The sequence below is a fragment of the Amblyomma mixtum genome, chromosome 2 (genome assembly GCF_055824585.1).
Source record: "Amblyomma mixtum isolate Tamu chromosome 2, ASM5582458v1, whole genome shotgun sequence".
Lineage (NCBI taxonomy): Eukaryota > Metazoa > Arthropoda > Arachnida > Ixodida > Ixodidae > Amblyomma > Amblyomma mixtum.
In genome coordinates, this window is record NC_143013.1 from 85,878,771 (window position 1) to 85,892,525 (window position 13,755).

Genomic DNA, 13,755 nt, shown 5'->3' on the forward strand with positions numbered 1-13,755 from the left:
GCTTGTCCATTATAATTTCTGAAATTGCAAAAAGTTTAATTTCCCCCTACTTCATGCGATGTGCTATTGACAATGAAAATTTTTCATCTGCGCAAAGAATGATTAAATATGTGTACTGCCTTCTACAGCGAAGAGTGTCGTGACGCCAACGAATGTACACGCTAACGCAGCTAGTGATCGCGTAGGCTCATAAGCCTATAGTGACGTGTCGTGGAGCGGGATATCCTTGACCTCTCAGTGAACGTCACGAAAGGCCGCGTAAATCGTGCCGCGTATGAAATAGGGCTCGGCTGCGGAACGGAAGTATGGTGGCTCGAATCCCATCGTGCAGAAAGATCTTTTTTCTGGTCTGACTAGAAAAGCGTGACACGTCTGCTGACAACCTTCTGTGGACAACGATGAGGCATTAAAGGCTTTGGACTTAATACTTGACGTTATCGAAGTTTGTATATTGTAAACTGTGGGGTTTAACGTCCCGAAGCGATGCATGGACTATGAGGGACGCCGTAGTGGAAGGCTCCGAATTAATTCAGATTGCCTGGGAATCTTTAACTTGACATCGCACAGCATCGCACTGCTGACATCGCACAGCACACGGGTGCCTATCGCGTTTCGCTTCCACCAAAACGCGGCCGTCGCGCCCTAGTCATTGTGAGAACGGCCTATGACTTCAATACCTATATTTTGTCCTTCTGGCCTTTTCTACCTCATAAAAGCTCCGTTTCAATTAAAGTAGCATCTTTATCATTTGAACAAATGAATATGCCAGGTTATAATGGTCTTCTGTGTGTACCCCTTCTAGAGTCCATATTGAGCGGCCTGCGCGGCTCTTACACACAAAAGATAACAAAAGACTTACAAATGACTTTTGCAAATAAAGTTTATAGACTTTCTGTACACAAATCCTATAGACAGTGTGCAGACATTCTATAGATTTATGGTCATACACTGTGTAGACTTTTTTCTGTAGACAATCTATAGACCATGAATAGGCAAAAAGGAAATATCATTAGGAAGGCAACAGATTCCACAAGAAGTCTGTATAAAGTGTGCCGACCATTTAGATAATGCCGCCGCGGTGGCTCAGTGGTTATGGTGCTCGGCTGCTGACCCGAAAGACGCGGGTTCGATCCCGGCCGCGGCGGTCGAATTTCGATGGAGGCGAAATTCTAGAGGTCCGTGTACTGTGCGATGTCAGTGCACATTAAAGAACCACAGGTGGTCTAAATTTCCGGAGCCCTTCACTACGGCGTCTCTCATAGCCTGAGTCGCTTTGGGACGTTAAACCCCGCAAAACCGAGCCAAACCAAACCATTTAGATAATGGTAAGACGTCTCCTGCTGAACCCTGAGAGCTTACTGGAGGTTGTGCATCCTTGCAGCTTCGTAATGCGGTGGCTGACGTGAGGAGGCAAACAGACACGGATGCATCCCTGCTTCGCTGGCTGCGAGGTGAGTCGGGGAGACATGCAACATTTGTCAGTTTTGGAGGAATACAATGAGCGAGCTCAACTTGTCGCCGCAGATTGCTCTGCCCCAGTTTATATATTACCTGTAGCACACATTCTAAACCACGTACTCATAACGTGTGTCTGTTCAGTGGCATTAGCAGTGTCACACACACACACACACACACACACACACACACACACACACACACACACACACACACACACACACACACACACACACACACACACACACACACACACACACACACACACACACACACACACACACGCACGCACGCACGCACGCACACACGTACACACACACACGCGCGCGCGCGCACGCACGCACGCACGCACACGCACACGCACACGCACGCACGCACGCACGCACAAATACATATAAACAGACACATGGGCACCGTATACAACAACGTCTAAGACATTTTCAGCGCGTAAACGAGCATAAATAAACACAGAGAATGCAACACGACCCCGAGGGGTTCAGTCTTTTCTGCCCCTGTTCTTGTGGGGCGCGCTGTGAATTTCCATCATGCACAGAAGCCAGCTACTTCGATTTGCTAGCCCGGGTTCAAAACCTGTCTGTCATGACTAGGGCCCGGAAAGTTAGGCATTTGCCTAAACATGCCTATAAATGCCTAAACGGGGGATTTTTGCACTTGCCTGCCTTTTTGTCAATTTTTAGGAAATACAACCAATTTAACCGCACTTTTTGCCTATAAATGCCTAAATCCGGCACTTTGGTTCTCTGTGCCGTTTTTTTTTTCAATTTTGAGACATCTGTCTATGTATGGTGAAAAGCGCGCGCCGATGCACGCACAAAAGGCGCTGGTCTCGACGAACGTTTTTCTCGAATTGTAACTTGAACGCAGTGTAACGAAGTGTTTATCTCGAAGTGAAGCAAAGAGGCGAGTTTGGAAAGAGACCTGACATACATTAGTGCAAACTTCTCAACATTGGCGGAAAGGATGACAAAGGATGAATCGTTGAAGGTAGTGGCAGAAGTACCAGCAGCACTTCGGGGACTGGAAAGAAAGGGCGCTACTGCTTCTACGAAGGTACTGCAGTTGGTAGAAAAAAATAGATGCCTAGAAACAATTTCGCAAATCAAAGACTTTCTACGCGGAGACGATACGGCCACATCACCTGAAGGCCTAAGCCTTTATCAGCTCTCATTTTTTAGGTTCGCGCCACTAAGTTCATGTGATGTCAAAAGAAGCGTTTTAAAGTATAAAGCTGTGCTTAGCGAAAACCGAAGGATCTTCAAGTTCGAAAACCGGAGAATATGCGCTCTATTGCTTCAGTTGAGGACTGCATACGCTCCGTGTTTGACTTACAAATCTTGTACTTATGAATAAAGAGTATTATTGAAAGCGCCTATTTTTCCTTTATAGCGCCTATTTCAATATTTTTTAGAGCCTAGATGCCTGCCTATTTCGGGATTCTTTAGTGCCTAAATTTCCGGGCCCTAGTCATGACACACGTACGACGACCGAAAATGGCGCGCACACGAAACAACCAAACAGAAAAGTGACGGCAAACAATCGCATGACATCTGTGTGCATCCTTCACATCTGTTGCGCGCCTATTTTACGCTTGGATCGAACTTTCATCATGAAAAAAAAAAAAGCGGCCAACACCATCTCGGCCAAATTTCGACATTGGATCGAACGGCCTATCACTCAGTTGTTGTGCTCTCTCATTGTGCCCTTGTTACTGAGCCGCGCGTCAACTCGCGAAGCGATCCATTGATATCGCACGATGACTTAGGAAGCAACATTCTAGTAACGTTGAGCGGAAGTGCTATGCGCACACTGTGTAAGATGGTGAGACTTTCCAATCGTTCGCATTGGTTCTACACCGATAGTCAGCTGAGGTTAAGGAACGTAAGCTCATATCCCGTGGTGATGCGCGCGAGCATCCAGGCAGGTATGGGTTGCATTGGCGTCATAGTGGCGACCATGTTTGAGACAGGGAACGCTGCGAAAAGCTGCTTGTGTTATCTCATGCGTTTGTCACAACCCACTCCGATCTGCATTGTGGAAGCTAGGGGTGGGCCGCCACCATGGCGCCCGTGTCGTCACGTAGTATTACTACTGTTAGACAACGACTAATAGATATCTAATAGAGCCTGCGACTGGGGATTTCGAGGGACTTGAGGACACACAGTACCTAGCACTCTAAACATAGATAATTGGTGTTCCGAATGGTTGATGGAGCTTCACTAAATGCAAATTTATGCAAATTTCACGCAAGCATTCCAATATTACGTATCCTTATTCTCTTCAATCAACTATCCTTTCGCAGGTTGAATCATACAAGTACTTAGGTGTCGCAATCAGCAGCAAACTGACGTGAGAAAAACACATCACTCAACTCGTTGCTGATACATCAAAAATAGTGGGTTTTTTTAGAAGGTCGCTTTCACTGTCTCCGCAATCAATCCGTGAGCTTGCATACGAGACTTTCATTCGCACTAAACTTGAGTACGCATCAGCAATTTGGTCTCCTCACCAGGCTTACTTAATTGACACCATTGAATCCATTCAGAATCGTGCGGCACGCTTTGTTACTTCAGATTACGATTTTCACCATAGCATTACCGCTATCAAGTCATGCATCACTATCAGCCCACTAGCCCTTAGACGCAAAGTTTCTCGCTTATGTTTATTGCACAAATTATATCACAATTTTCCTAACCTACGCGAGTCCCTTCTAGTCCCTCCTGTGCTCACGTCATCCCGTTTATTCAATTCCATGAGCATCCAACGTTTACACACATCAACTAATGCCTTTAACAAATCTTTTTTGCCAGCCGCTATTCAAGACTGGAATCAGCTTCCAGAATCTGTTGTCATTGAATGCGATCCAGTAAGGTTTAAAGCACGTCTGATGTGTTATCTTGCTGTATAAATTGTTTCATTTCCCTTTCGTGACTTTATTTCTATTTATGCTTTTGTTGTCTGTGTGTTTTTGTTTTGTTTGTTTTTGTTTTTTAAATTTCTGTTATTTTTTTCTCCACCAATGTGAGTCATGTTGAATGTACTACCCCCCCCCCCCCCCCCCTATGTAATACGCCCCCCCCCCAGGGGCCTTTAAGGGTCAAATAAATGATGATGATGATGATGAATACACCCATATGGGAGTAAAAAGAAAGTAAACTGTAAGCTTTTATAGGAGGGTTACTCCCTTTTTACTCTTTTCTGTTCAGAGTGAAGCTACAGGGAGCGAGAGTGAGGCTCGGTATCTCCGGCTTTCGCAATGCACAGGCTTGCTTTTGTCCCCGGTTCCATTCAAGCTGCGTGGTTTGCGAAAGCACAACGTGTGCTCGGAAAGCTAGGTTTTCTTGCGGAGGTAACGCCGAGAGAGCGCTGAGCAATAGAGACCAGAACAAAGAAATGTTAACGCGCTGATATGGGCAGAGGCGGAAAAAAACGAGTCTTGCTGACTATCTAAATACCAAAGTTAGTCTTTTTGTTCTTTGCTGTAGTCGCGGAATGTGTATGTCCGGGCGCTCCTGGTAAAAAAGAAATGGCTGTGGCTTAGCTCTGGTTAAGCCTGGATATACAAGCGAAAAGCTGCAGTTATGCTTTGTTTGACGTCATGGCTGTCGCAGTTGGCGCACAATGCACTGGGAGCACCACGACAACGGTGTAGGCAAGCGCGTTATACAGCCCTCCTTCCGCATGCGTAGTAACTGTGGTGAACACGCGGCTGAAACGAAAGGTCAAACAGTGGCAAGGAGGCGAGCGCGCAGTAGCAGCGGCGATGAGGAGGCGGCGCACATGCGCAGTAGCGCGCGGCTGCGCCGAAAGGTCAGGCGGCGGAGTCGGCCCGGCGGCGGCGACGGCTGCGGCCACCTGCGCCGCGCGTGACGTCACTCGGTTTCGCGCATGCGCAGAACTCGCCATTCGGTTTCACGGCATACGCGAAGCTCGGCTCCGACCATCGTAGTGAAGCTTTTCGCTTCAAAAAGTAAAGAGAACCTTTCGTACTGTTAAAAAAAGAGAGAAAGATGTACCGCTGTGCAAGCTATAGAGACCTGGTGGCATAAGCTAATCAAGGGGTCAAGTTAGATGGCCTCGCGATTGGTTGACGGCCTGGCTCACTCGTTGTCGGTTATTGAGATTGGCTGCTGCGCTCTGCAGGTCGACCAATCAAGGGCGAGAGGCCTTAGAAATGCGACCTCAGGATACGAATTCTCGAAGATGTGTCACGTTATAATGGTCTCAGTTTTGGTCGTTTTATGTGCGCTAGCCACTCACGACAGCCTATAGGAAGCATAAGGCCAGTTACGGACAGCACGAAATGCTTTGCCAAGTTGTGGCACCGTTTACCAGAAACCATCTATAGCTCTCACAGTGCTGCACGCATTTAGCCAAGTGGAGTTGAGCGTTTGACGAACGGATACTTTTAGCACTGGTGAGCTGGCGTTACCTGTATACGAAATATTCACGTGACAAAAGTCCTCGTATGCGAAGCATTTTGGCTCACGTTAAGTAAGAGAGCCGAGTAAGGAAGTTTTTCAAGGAAGTTGACTATTACTATCAAGATTACTAGTTTTCGTATTTCGCGCACAGATTTGAAGACGTCACACGAGCGAGTCGCGCAGGTTGCGTGACCGGCTTTTGTCGATATTTTGCGCTCACAGAGCTCCGGGCCAGTCAGAAGGCAAATAATTAGCGACGAACACTCGCCAGCGCGGATCACAGTGCTCCAACTGAGCGTACCATATCGCTGAGGAAGTCCTGTTTGGATGAAACGTAAATGATCACCTTTGTAGTGATTCGCACCGCACTCTAGAGGACGATGAAAAAGAGCGTAACGCTCCAAACATAAAGGAGTGAAAAGGGAATAAGTTGTCCTCCAGCGCACTCCTTTATATGAAAGGGTGCGAGGTAGAGGACAGCCTATACTCCCTTTTTACTCCCGTATAAGATGTATTCCTGTTTAGAGTGCATAGTGGCAGGACGGAGCGGAACCAACCGAAAATGCGTTGTTCCTCTTCTGTACCTCATATTTTTTTTATTTCTCACTAGATTGATTGTAAAACATTTTATTCGCCGGAAAGAGCTTGGCAGAGGTCGCGTTAAGTGGTCGAGAGTACATAGCCCTCGACGACTTTGTCAGCCCACTCCACCGCCAAAACTTTCGTTCTGGGGTCAGAGCTGGCCAGCACGGTCTCCCACCGCTCGAGAGAAGGAGCTGTAACTAGATCACCCGGAGGTGGCTCTATTTTGCAGTCCCACAGGATGTGATCGTAGGTAGCACGTTGGCCACAGTGTTTGCAGTTTGGGTTGTAAAGATGTGGATAAATGTGCGCGAGGAGTGATGGGGTGCGTATCGATCTCGTCTGTAGACGACGCCACGTAACCTCTTGCTCTTTAGTCAGGCTTCTGTCCGGAGGGGGGAAAATTCTCCTCCCTAGTTTAAAATGATTGGTGAGATCATGATATGTGATCATGGAGTCCTTCGTGAAATTCAGGGAGCCAGACTCATCCACTGCCCGGTCGACGAAACCTCGGGCTTTATTGTGGGCTGCCTCGTTCCCCGGATTCCCCGAATGGGCTGGGATATGAATCTGATGCGCCTAGCCGTTTCCATAATTTAGCGCTTTGATGCGCTGGCGAAAGCTAAGCCTAACGTCGTTCTCGCATTAAGATCTGACGTCGGGCATGAATGCGCAGAACATGTATGGTGCCAAGTGCAATTCGGAGTGCATTAGAGCCGTAGGCTAGACTTAACCTAGCATCTCACAACATCCAACCCTGTCCGTATTTCGCATGTGTGCCATTGTGACGTCAGCGCGGGACTTCGATGTGGCCAAGGCGGAGAGCATGTACCGTCACGTGAGTACACACCTCTGAAAAGCTAAGCGTAGTTTCCAGTTTTATTACGCTCTGGCCGCTGCTCATCAAGCAGTTCACAAAAAAGTTACGGAGGGCACTTAAGACCGCTTGCATGCTTTGAAGCGAAAGCGCAAATATTTTAGTTTATATTTTTTCCTTCCTTTCTAATGACACGCGCACAGATTAGCTAGAGCTGTAAGACAACACGTACGCTAAGTACACCTTAATTCGCCGAGAAGCAACGCGGTTTTGTGGACTTTTTTTTATTGGATGTAAAAAATGCCGAAAGGGAAAATCTGAATATGCTCATACCACAAAACAACGGGCTGCATAATACGAGCCCGCCACACCAGAGCACGTCCCCACCTTCCCCAAAAGTTGCGTGCTCACAAGGTGTTGCTTTTACAAAGCAGTACGCATTCCCCATTGACATATCCGACAGCCCTGCGTTTGACACATATGGCTGTTAGCCCTTACAAAAAAAGTTTAGTCATTCTATAGAGTGTCTACACACTTCTGTCTATAAAGTCTATAGACTCTCTATAGACAAATCCTACAGAACAGTCTATAGGCAATACAAATGCCATAGACAGTTTATAGACAATCTATAGATTTATGGCCATACACTTTTGTACACTTTTTTCTATAGACGGTCTATAGACTATGAATAGACAAAAAACAATGTCTATAGGAAGTCAATAGAGTCAATAAGAAGTCTATAGACTGTCTATAGACCATTTTTACGTGGCAGTAGACAGTATAACACCTACTGTATGAGTGTCCTCTGTTTAGCACCGAAAGACGTAAGTTTTGCTCGGCTGTAGACCGCCACGATCCTCACCTTGTGACGGAGCGTAAGATCCCTGGACTGCGGACACTGTAATCAATGGCCCTCAAGATCTACAAAACGCTATTTTGCGTCGTGCTTGTGTGATTGTGCTCATCATCCCTTTCGTCTTTCACTTTTGCATCCCCAATCTCTCTGTCCCGGTGCGGGTATCCGAGTACAACACTTTTTTGGTTAACATCCATCTTCCTCCTTTGACTGGTGCTGGTAGCGCGACTGGCTTTAAACATTCAAATCTCGGGACGGTCGGTTTTGCTGAAGTGGTGTACAACCATAGTGCCTGCATAGGGCGTTTCGTAAAGGATGCGATTAAAGAGCTCTGAGTCGCTCATCGGCAGCCCCTATCACAGGCGACTTACCAAAAGAGGTGGAATCAGGGGCGTAGCCAGGGGGAGAGGGGGGGGGGCTTTTGGGGCTTCAGCCCCCTCGAAATTTTTTCGAACTGTCACCGACCGCAGCATGGCCTAAGTATATATCGCGACTTCTGCTATCATAGTTTAGTTCTTGCCTGGATCGTTTGTCTTTCGTTGTGTAAAGTTTTCTATCTGTGATTGCGCAAGATGTTTATTTGCCTTGTTTGACGCATTATGCAGAGTGACTTTTGCTTAGATAGGTAGATTTAATGGAGACATTTGTGTATTTGAATATCTTGTTGCGAGGTTTTGAGTATACATACAGTGACTTTGTTTCTAGTGACACTTTTTTGTCCTTTATCAAATTGTATCTTCGCATTTCTAACAATGCATTTTGTCTTCGCACTTCTAATGTATATTTTGCAGAACTCCTCGTTTATACATGTGCTCGCTGTTGCGACTAAAATTTCGGTGCAATTACTCGCAATACATGACCCGTGACAGCTGCTGCTGCGCTGTACACTAGAACAAAGGACAGCGTCATAGAGATTTTTCCCTGGCCGTTGCATTATACAAAAATGTAAAGGTTCTTGAACAACAAAGATTCATTAAAATATTTCTCCTCTACTTGCTGATTTCATGGCCTTTACGATTTTCATATACGCGGCATGCACTGCTTCGCTGGTTTCGGACTGATGTAGTTCTAGACTTAGTGTGATATTTATTAAATACGCAAAAACATGGAAGGGAAGCATTGGTGTCAGTTATGTCTGCCACGATTTTTAAGACATATGAATACATTCTTTTATTTTAAAAAATACATATTTCACTTGTCTAGACAGTGCGTTGCGTTATCTAATACACAATGGCATCGTCAATGGCAATGCAGCTATTATTCTTGCGTTTGATCCCTCCACAAATTCCATGAGGTGGCCGTGCTGCAACATGAGCCCCCCCCCCCCCCCCCCCTCAACAAAATTTCTGGCTACGCCACTGGGTGGAAACCCACTGGGTGGAAAGCTGTCGCTGGAGGCGCTGCAATCGTCTGAGGTGCGCTCACTGACCACGTACAGTCTTTCTCAAAAGTAACCAGGCTGCACGTTTTTCTTCATAGTCGTATGTTAAAGTTATTATGTCAGCCCTCAAGCTGTAAATCTCTGAATGGTAAGGAGGACCCCTGTTCTCACCTTCAAAGAACTTTTTGATTTTTAGGGAAGCCGTGAGGGCTTTGTTATACAAATGAGAAGCAAACCATGGAGCCTGGTTACTTTTGACAAAGACTGTACATGCCCGCCTTACTTTCTCTTGCTCTCTCTGTCTCTCTGCAAGCAGGCTGTCGAGTATTATAATAAAATGAGCTTTTATGCTTACGTGCGCGCAGGACCTCGAATGGCGGAAGCAGAACGGCGTCGACGACATGCTGCAGTGCTACAAGGTTCCCGAGGTATGCGCCCACTGTGCTCCGTTGTGGCTCAGGGTTCGCGAGTGGATTTCGTTAGTAGGAGAAAATTCTAACTGCGCTTGCAATCGCCTTGCACAGAACCGTGTTTAATGGCTGTTTAGGATCAGGAGAAGAAGATTCATAGCGGAAAGAAGAAGAGGAAAAAGGAAAGACAAGGACGCCTCATGGTACTCGCCGCTCGCGTCTTGCCGCCTTTTCCCGCCATTCTTCGCACTCTAAAGAGAGAGGAGGAAAATGGGAGTAAGCCTTCCCTCTCTCTTATAAAAGAAGGCGCGCTAGATGACAGCTTACTAACTTTCTACTTCTACATTGGCGTATTCGTATTTAAAGTGCAGGGATCTTGCTTTGGACCTGCCGTGAGATTACATCTATGGTGCCTCGATGCGCGTGCCCTATTAACCCGTCTTCCGATCAGTCGCAGGGTGAATATACAGCTGTTACTTGTGACGCCATCTCGAAAGCAGCGCCATCTCTAGGAGCCTCGTTCTCCTGCTTAGGCCAGGAGGTAGTCGATGAGCAATCTAAATTAGTTGTCTGCGCTGACGCCAGGAGCGAGCGCTGCGCTGTGGGTTTTCTTCACACCCTCGCTGCCTCTCCGCCGCACTGGCAAAGCGAGGGCTTCATCGACACCTGCAGCGTGTATGTGCATTTGAAAAAGGGGGCGCTTGTCGAGGAAGCGTCACCGGTCGCAGGCTGTGCCGGTAGGCTCGAAACGCTGGCAATAATCACAGGCAGTCTGATCAACCCGGTACTTTCGGAATCACGTTGTTCATAACTCCTGCTGGCAAGAAAAGGAAGGATTTAGAACCGTCATTCACTCCAGGATCCTTATGCTATCTTTGAGTCGTCGTCAGTCAGGAGTGGTAGACCGAAAATAATGGTTACTGAAGTTTAACATTTGACACTGAAAAAATAGAAAGCTTATTGTTCAAAATGTAGAATTCACAAAGCGTAATTCTTTTAACAGCCCGAACCATGCGGTTTTTGCTGCGTGCAAAAATTTTCTGGGGTTTATGAAAATTTACAGGCCACTTGCTTATGTGACGAGAACAGTCGCCTGGCCGTGCTCTGGGGTTCCCGCACTTTTCCTCGGGTACTCTTGTACAAAGAAAAAAGAAAAGAGTACCAATTAAAGAAGCGGCCGAAACGCACCCACTGTTGGTTGTTTCGACGGATATTGGAAAACTTCGAGAATATTCGAGATGTTCTAGAATGTTTGACGGATGTTCCTCTCCTCTCTTTGTGCAGCTAGTGAAGGAGAATTTTCCCGGCGTCATTCTACACCCGTGCAAGGATGGGCGGCCAATGTGGGTGATTCCATCTGGGATCAACATCAAATGTGAGTTATCCCGGACCCGTCCGGGAACGCACTCTGAGATACCGCGGGGACCACGTATATGAAGGGCAAGAGTTTCATGCGTGGTTGATGGATTAGAATGGTGACAGCGCACTTAAAAAAACGCACTATAGACAGTAAATTGAGTGAAGGCGTCCTCCAACCTGGGTTCGCGCCTTTACCACGGGTATAATTCAGGAAAATAGTGGCATCGATGGTCTGAGATCTCTCCGTATTCACTCGAACGGGCGTGGGCGGAAGAAATCAACATCAGGCTACGAAAAGGTGGTTGCATAGAAACGAGACAGCATCTTCATATTGGTTACTATTAAGGCGGAAGCCTTCAATGCCTCATCGTTGTAAGCAGGGGTTGTCGACAGAAATGTCACGCTTTTCAGTTGGTTGAAATGATCATGACGTCATAGTGCGCGAATTTGAAACTGAGCCAATTGTACTTTGCCTTGTATCCATGCAACCAATTCAAGGGATGTCATAGTGATGCTCCAAGTAAGTCGGAATGAGTTTAGTTAATTAACCAATTACTCTAATTAACCTTTCTAGTCAGACCAGAGAAATATATAAACCGAGTAGGAAATTGGTAGAGTTGGGGAATCGAACCAGGGTCTCCGGAGTGCGAGACAAGCACGTCTTCCCTTTGCAATGGTCGTGCATGTGCCGCAGCGTTCCTGGCGGCGTTGACTCCTGCCGTGGTCCAGCGCCATTGCATCTACCAGCTCGAATACATGGAAGGGCTCAAGCGGTCCTGCATTAGAGAGGTGGGTGCAAGGGAGAAGAAGCACGTGGAAGAACCGTACCGTCGATTTAAAAGAGTACCTGCTTTTGTGATATTATTGGTTGTAATTAATAGGGGAGTCTTTACGCATATCGAAGGACCTTCGCGCAATTTGTAAACTGCTTATAGAACAGCATGCAATCCAGTTAATACCAACTGAGAAAGCGTTTTCGCACCACATTTACTGTGCTTGAAATGAACGCATTCGACTGGCTACTGCCGTCAAGTGTTTTGGAGCGTTTAAAAAGATAGGTGTCCGTTGTACAAAGTATGGCAGTAAACTTCAAGCTTGTTGACCCTCCGTTCGACCTGTGTAATCGGAGTATACATGTGTATATAGGCTGCAATGACCAAGTGCCTAGTAGTTTAATGGTGAAGTCACTGGAACGCATTCAGCAACCGTCTGGTTGGTTCGTCTTAAGACTATACAATTACTTCTACAGTGATTAACACAAATGAGACTGGGAGCGCTTCATCTTTTCCAACCGTATCCCCGAAAAACACCGCGTTGTCGAAAAAAAAACATGTTTTGGCGCATTGGTCATCAAAAATAAACCACGAGAAAACTTGTACCGCTAGTTTTTCACGACTGTATATAAATCTCGGATCCTAATTTCCCTACACGAACAGAATATTAATTTATTTATTCTGTACCCTGAGTGATTTTTCGGGCGTTACATAGAGGGGTGTGGGTGAGGGTAGGGTTATATAAACTCGAAAGTAGTGAAGCGGGTAGACGACGACGACAAACAGCGATGGCACGAGTGGGAAGAGTAGAAGACGACAACGAAGTTCGGACTGTGTTCTCGGTGCCGCTCGCAGCTGTTCTTGTCTATTTGTAAATATCTGTAAATATATTCTTTCCCGCAACATATTTGGTGGAGGTGCGGATTTCCCCTACGTCTACCGACGACGGAGCTCCGCAGCGGCCGCCAGTTGCCTTTACTCATCATGACCCAAGACGCCGCCCAGCAAACCTCAGCCCCGGCCATGACATCACTCGTTCTTTCTCCCCCTCGTGACCCTGGGACATTTTCTGGTACCGACAACACTGACGTCGACGACTGGATCAGCATGTACGAGCGAGTGAGTACCTACAACCGCTGGGATCCGACCCTCATGCTCGCAAATGTAATATTCTATCTAAAAGACACCGCCCGGGTCTGGTATGAGACGCACGAAGGCCATTTGACCAGTTGGGACGTGTGCAAAGAGAAACTCCGCGAATTGTTTGGACGGCCGCTCGGCCGAACGCTTGCCGCTAAGAAGGACCTCGCCTCCCGAGCTCAAACATCTACGGAGTCCTATGTGTCGTACATTCAAGATGTGCTGGCCCTCTGCCACAAAGTTGACGCCAACATGCCCGAGTCTGACAAAATCAGCCACGTGTTGAAGGGAATCGCCGACGATGCCTTCAACTTGCTTGTATACAAGAACTGCACTACAATCGACGGAATTATTAAGGAATGTCGACGCTTCGAGGAAGCCAAAAGCAGGCGTATTAGCCAGCCGTACACACGCCTCCCCAACACGGCTGCGACTTCTTCATGTGAAGACCTGCGACACCGGGAAACTCCAGCACCCCCAGAAAATGTGACCCGCATCATCCGACGCGAGCTCGAAGCTATGTCCCCTGCCGCCCTGCAT

General features: G+C 47.1%; 1 protein-coding gene across 3 annotated transcripts in view; it reads left to right on the plus strand.

Annotated features, from left to right (window-relative positions):
- LOC149360000 (SEC14-like protein 2) overlaps nucleotides 1–13,755 on the plus strand; it is a 45,245-nt gene that overhangs the window by 11,685 nt on the left and 19,805 nt on the right. Inside the window, exons 2-6 of one of the 3 annotated variants that reach the window (XM_089572114.1) lie at nucleotides 1,382–1,451; nucleotides 7,274–7,317; nucleotides 9,899–9,961; nucleotides 11,228–11,318; nucleotides 11,997–12,091. In XM_089572114.1, coding sequence (XP_089428240.1) covers nucleotides 1,382–1,451; nucleotides 7,274–7,317; nucleotides 9,899–9,961; nucleotides 11,228–11,318; nucleotides 11,997–12,091 — 363 coding nt within the window. The remainder of the gene's footprint in view (nucleotides 1–1,381; nucleotides 1,452–7,273; nucleotides 7,318–9,898; nucleotides 9,962–11,227; nucleotides 11,319–11,996; nucleotides 12,092–13,755) is intronic. The other 2 variants (XM_089572116.1, XM_089572115.1) reach the window with 2 other exon arrangements.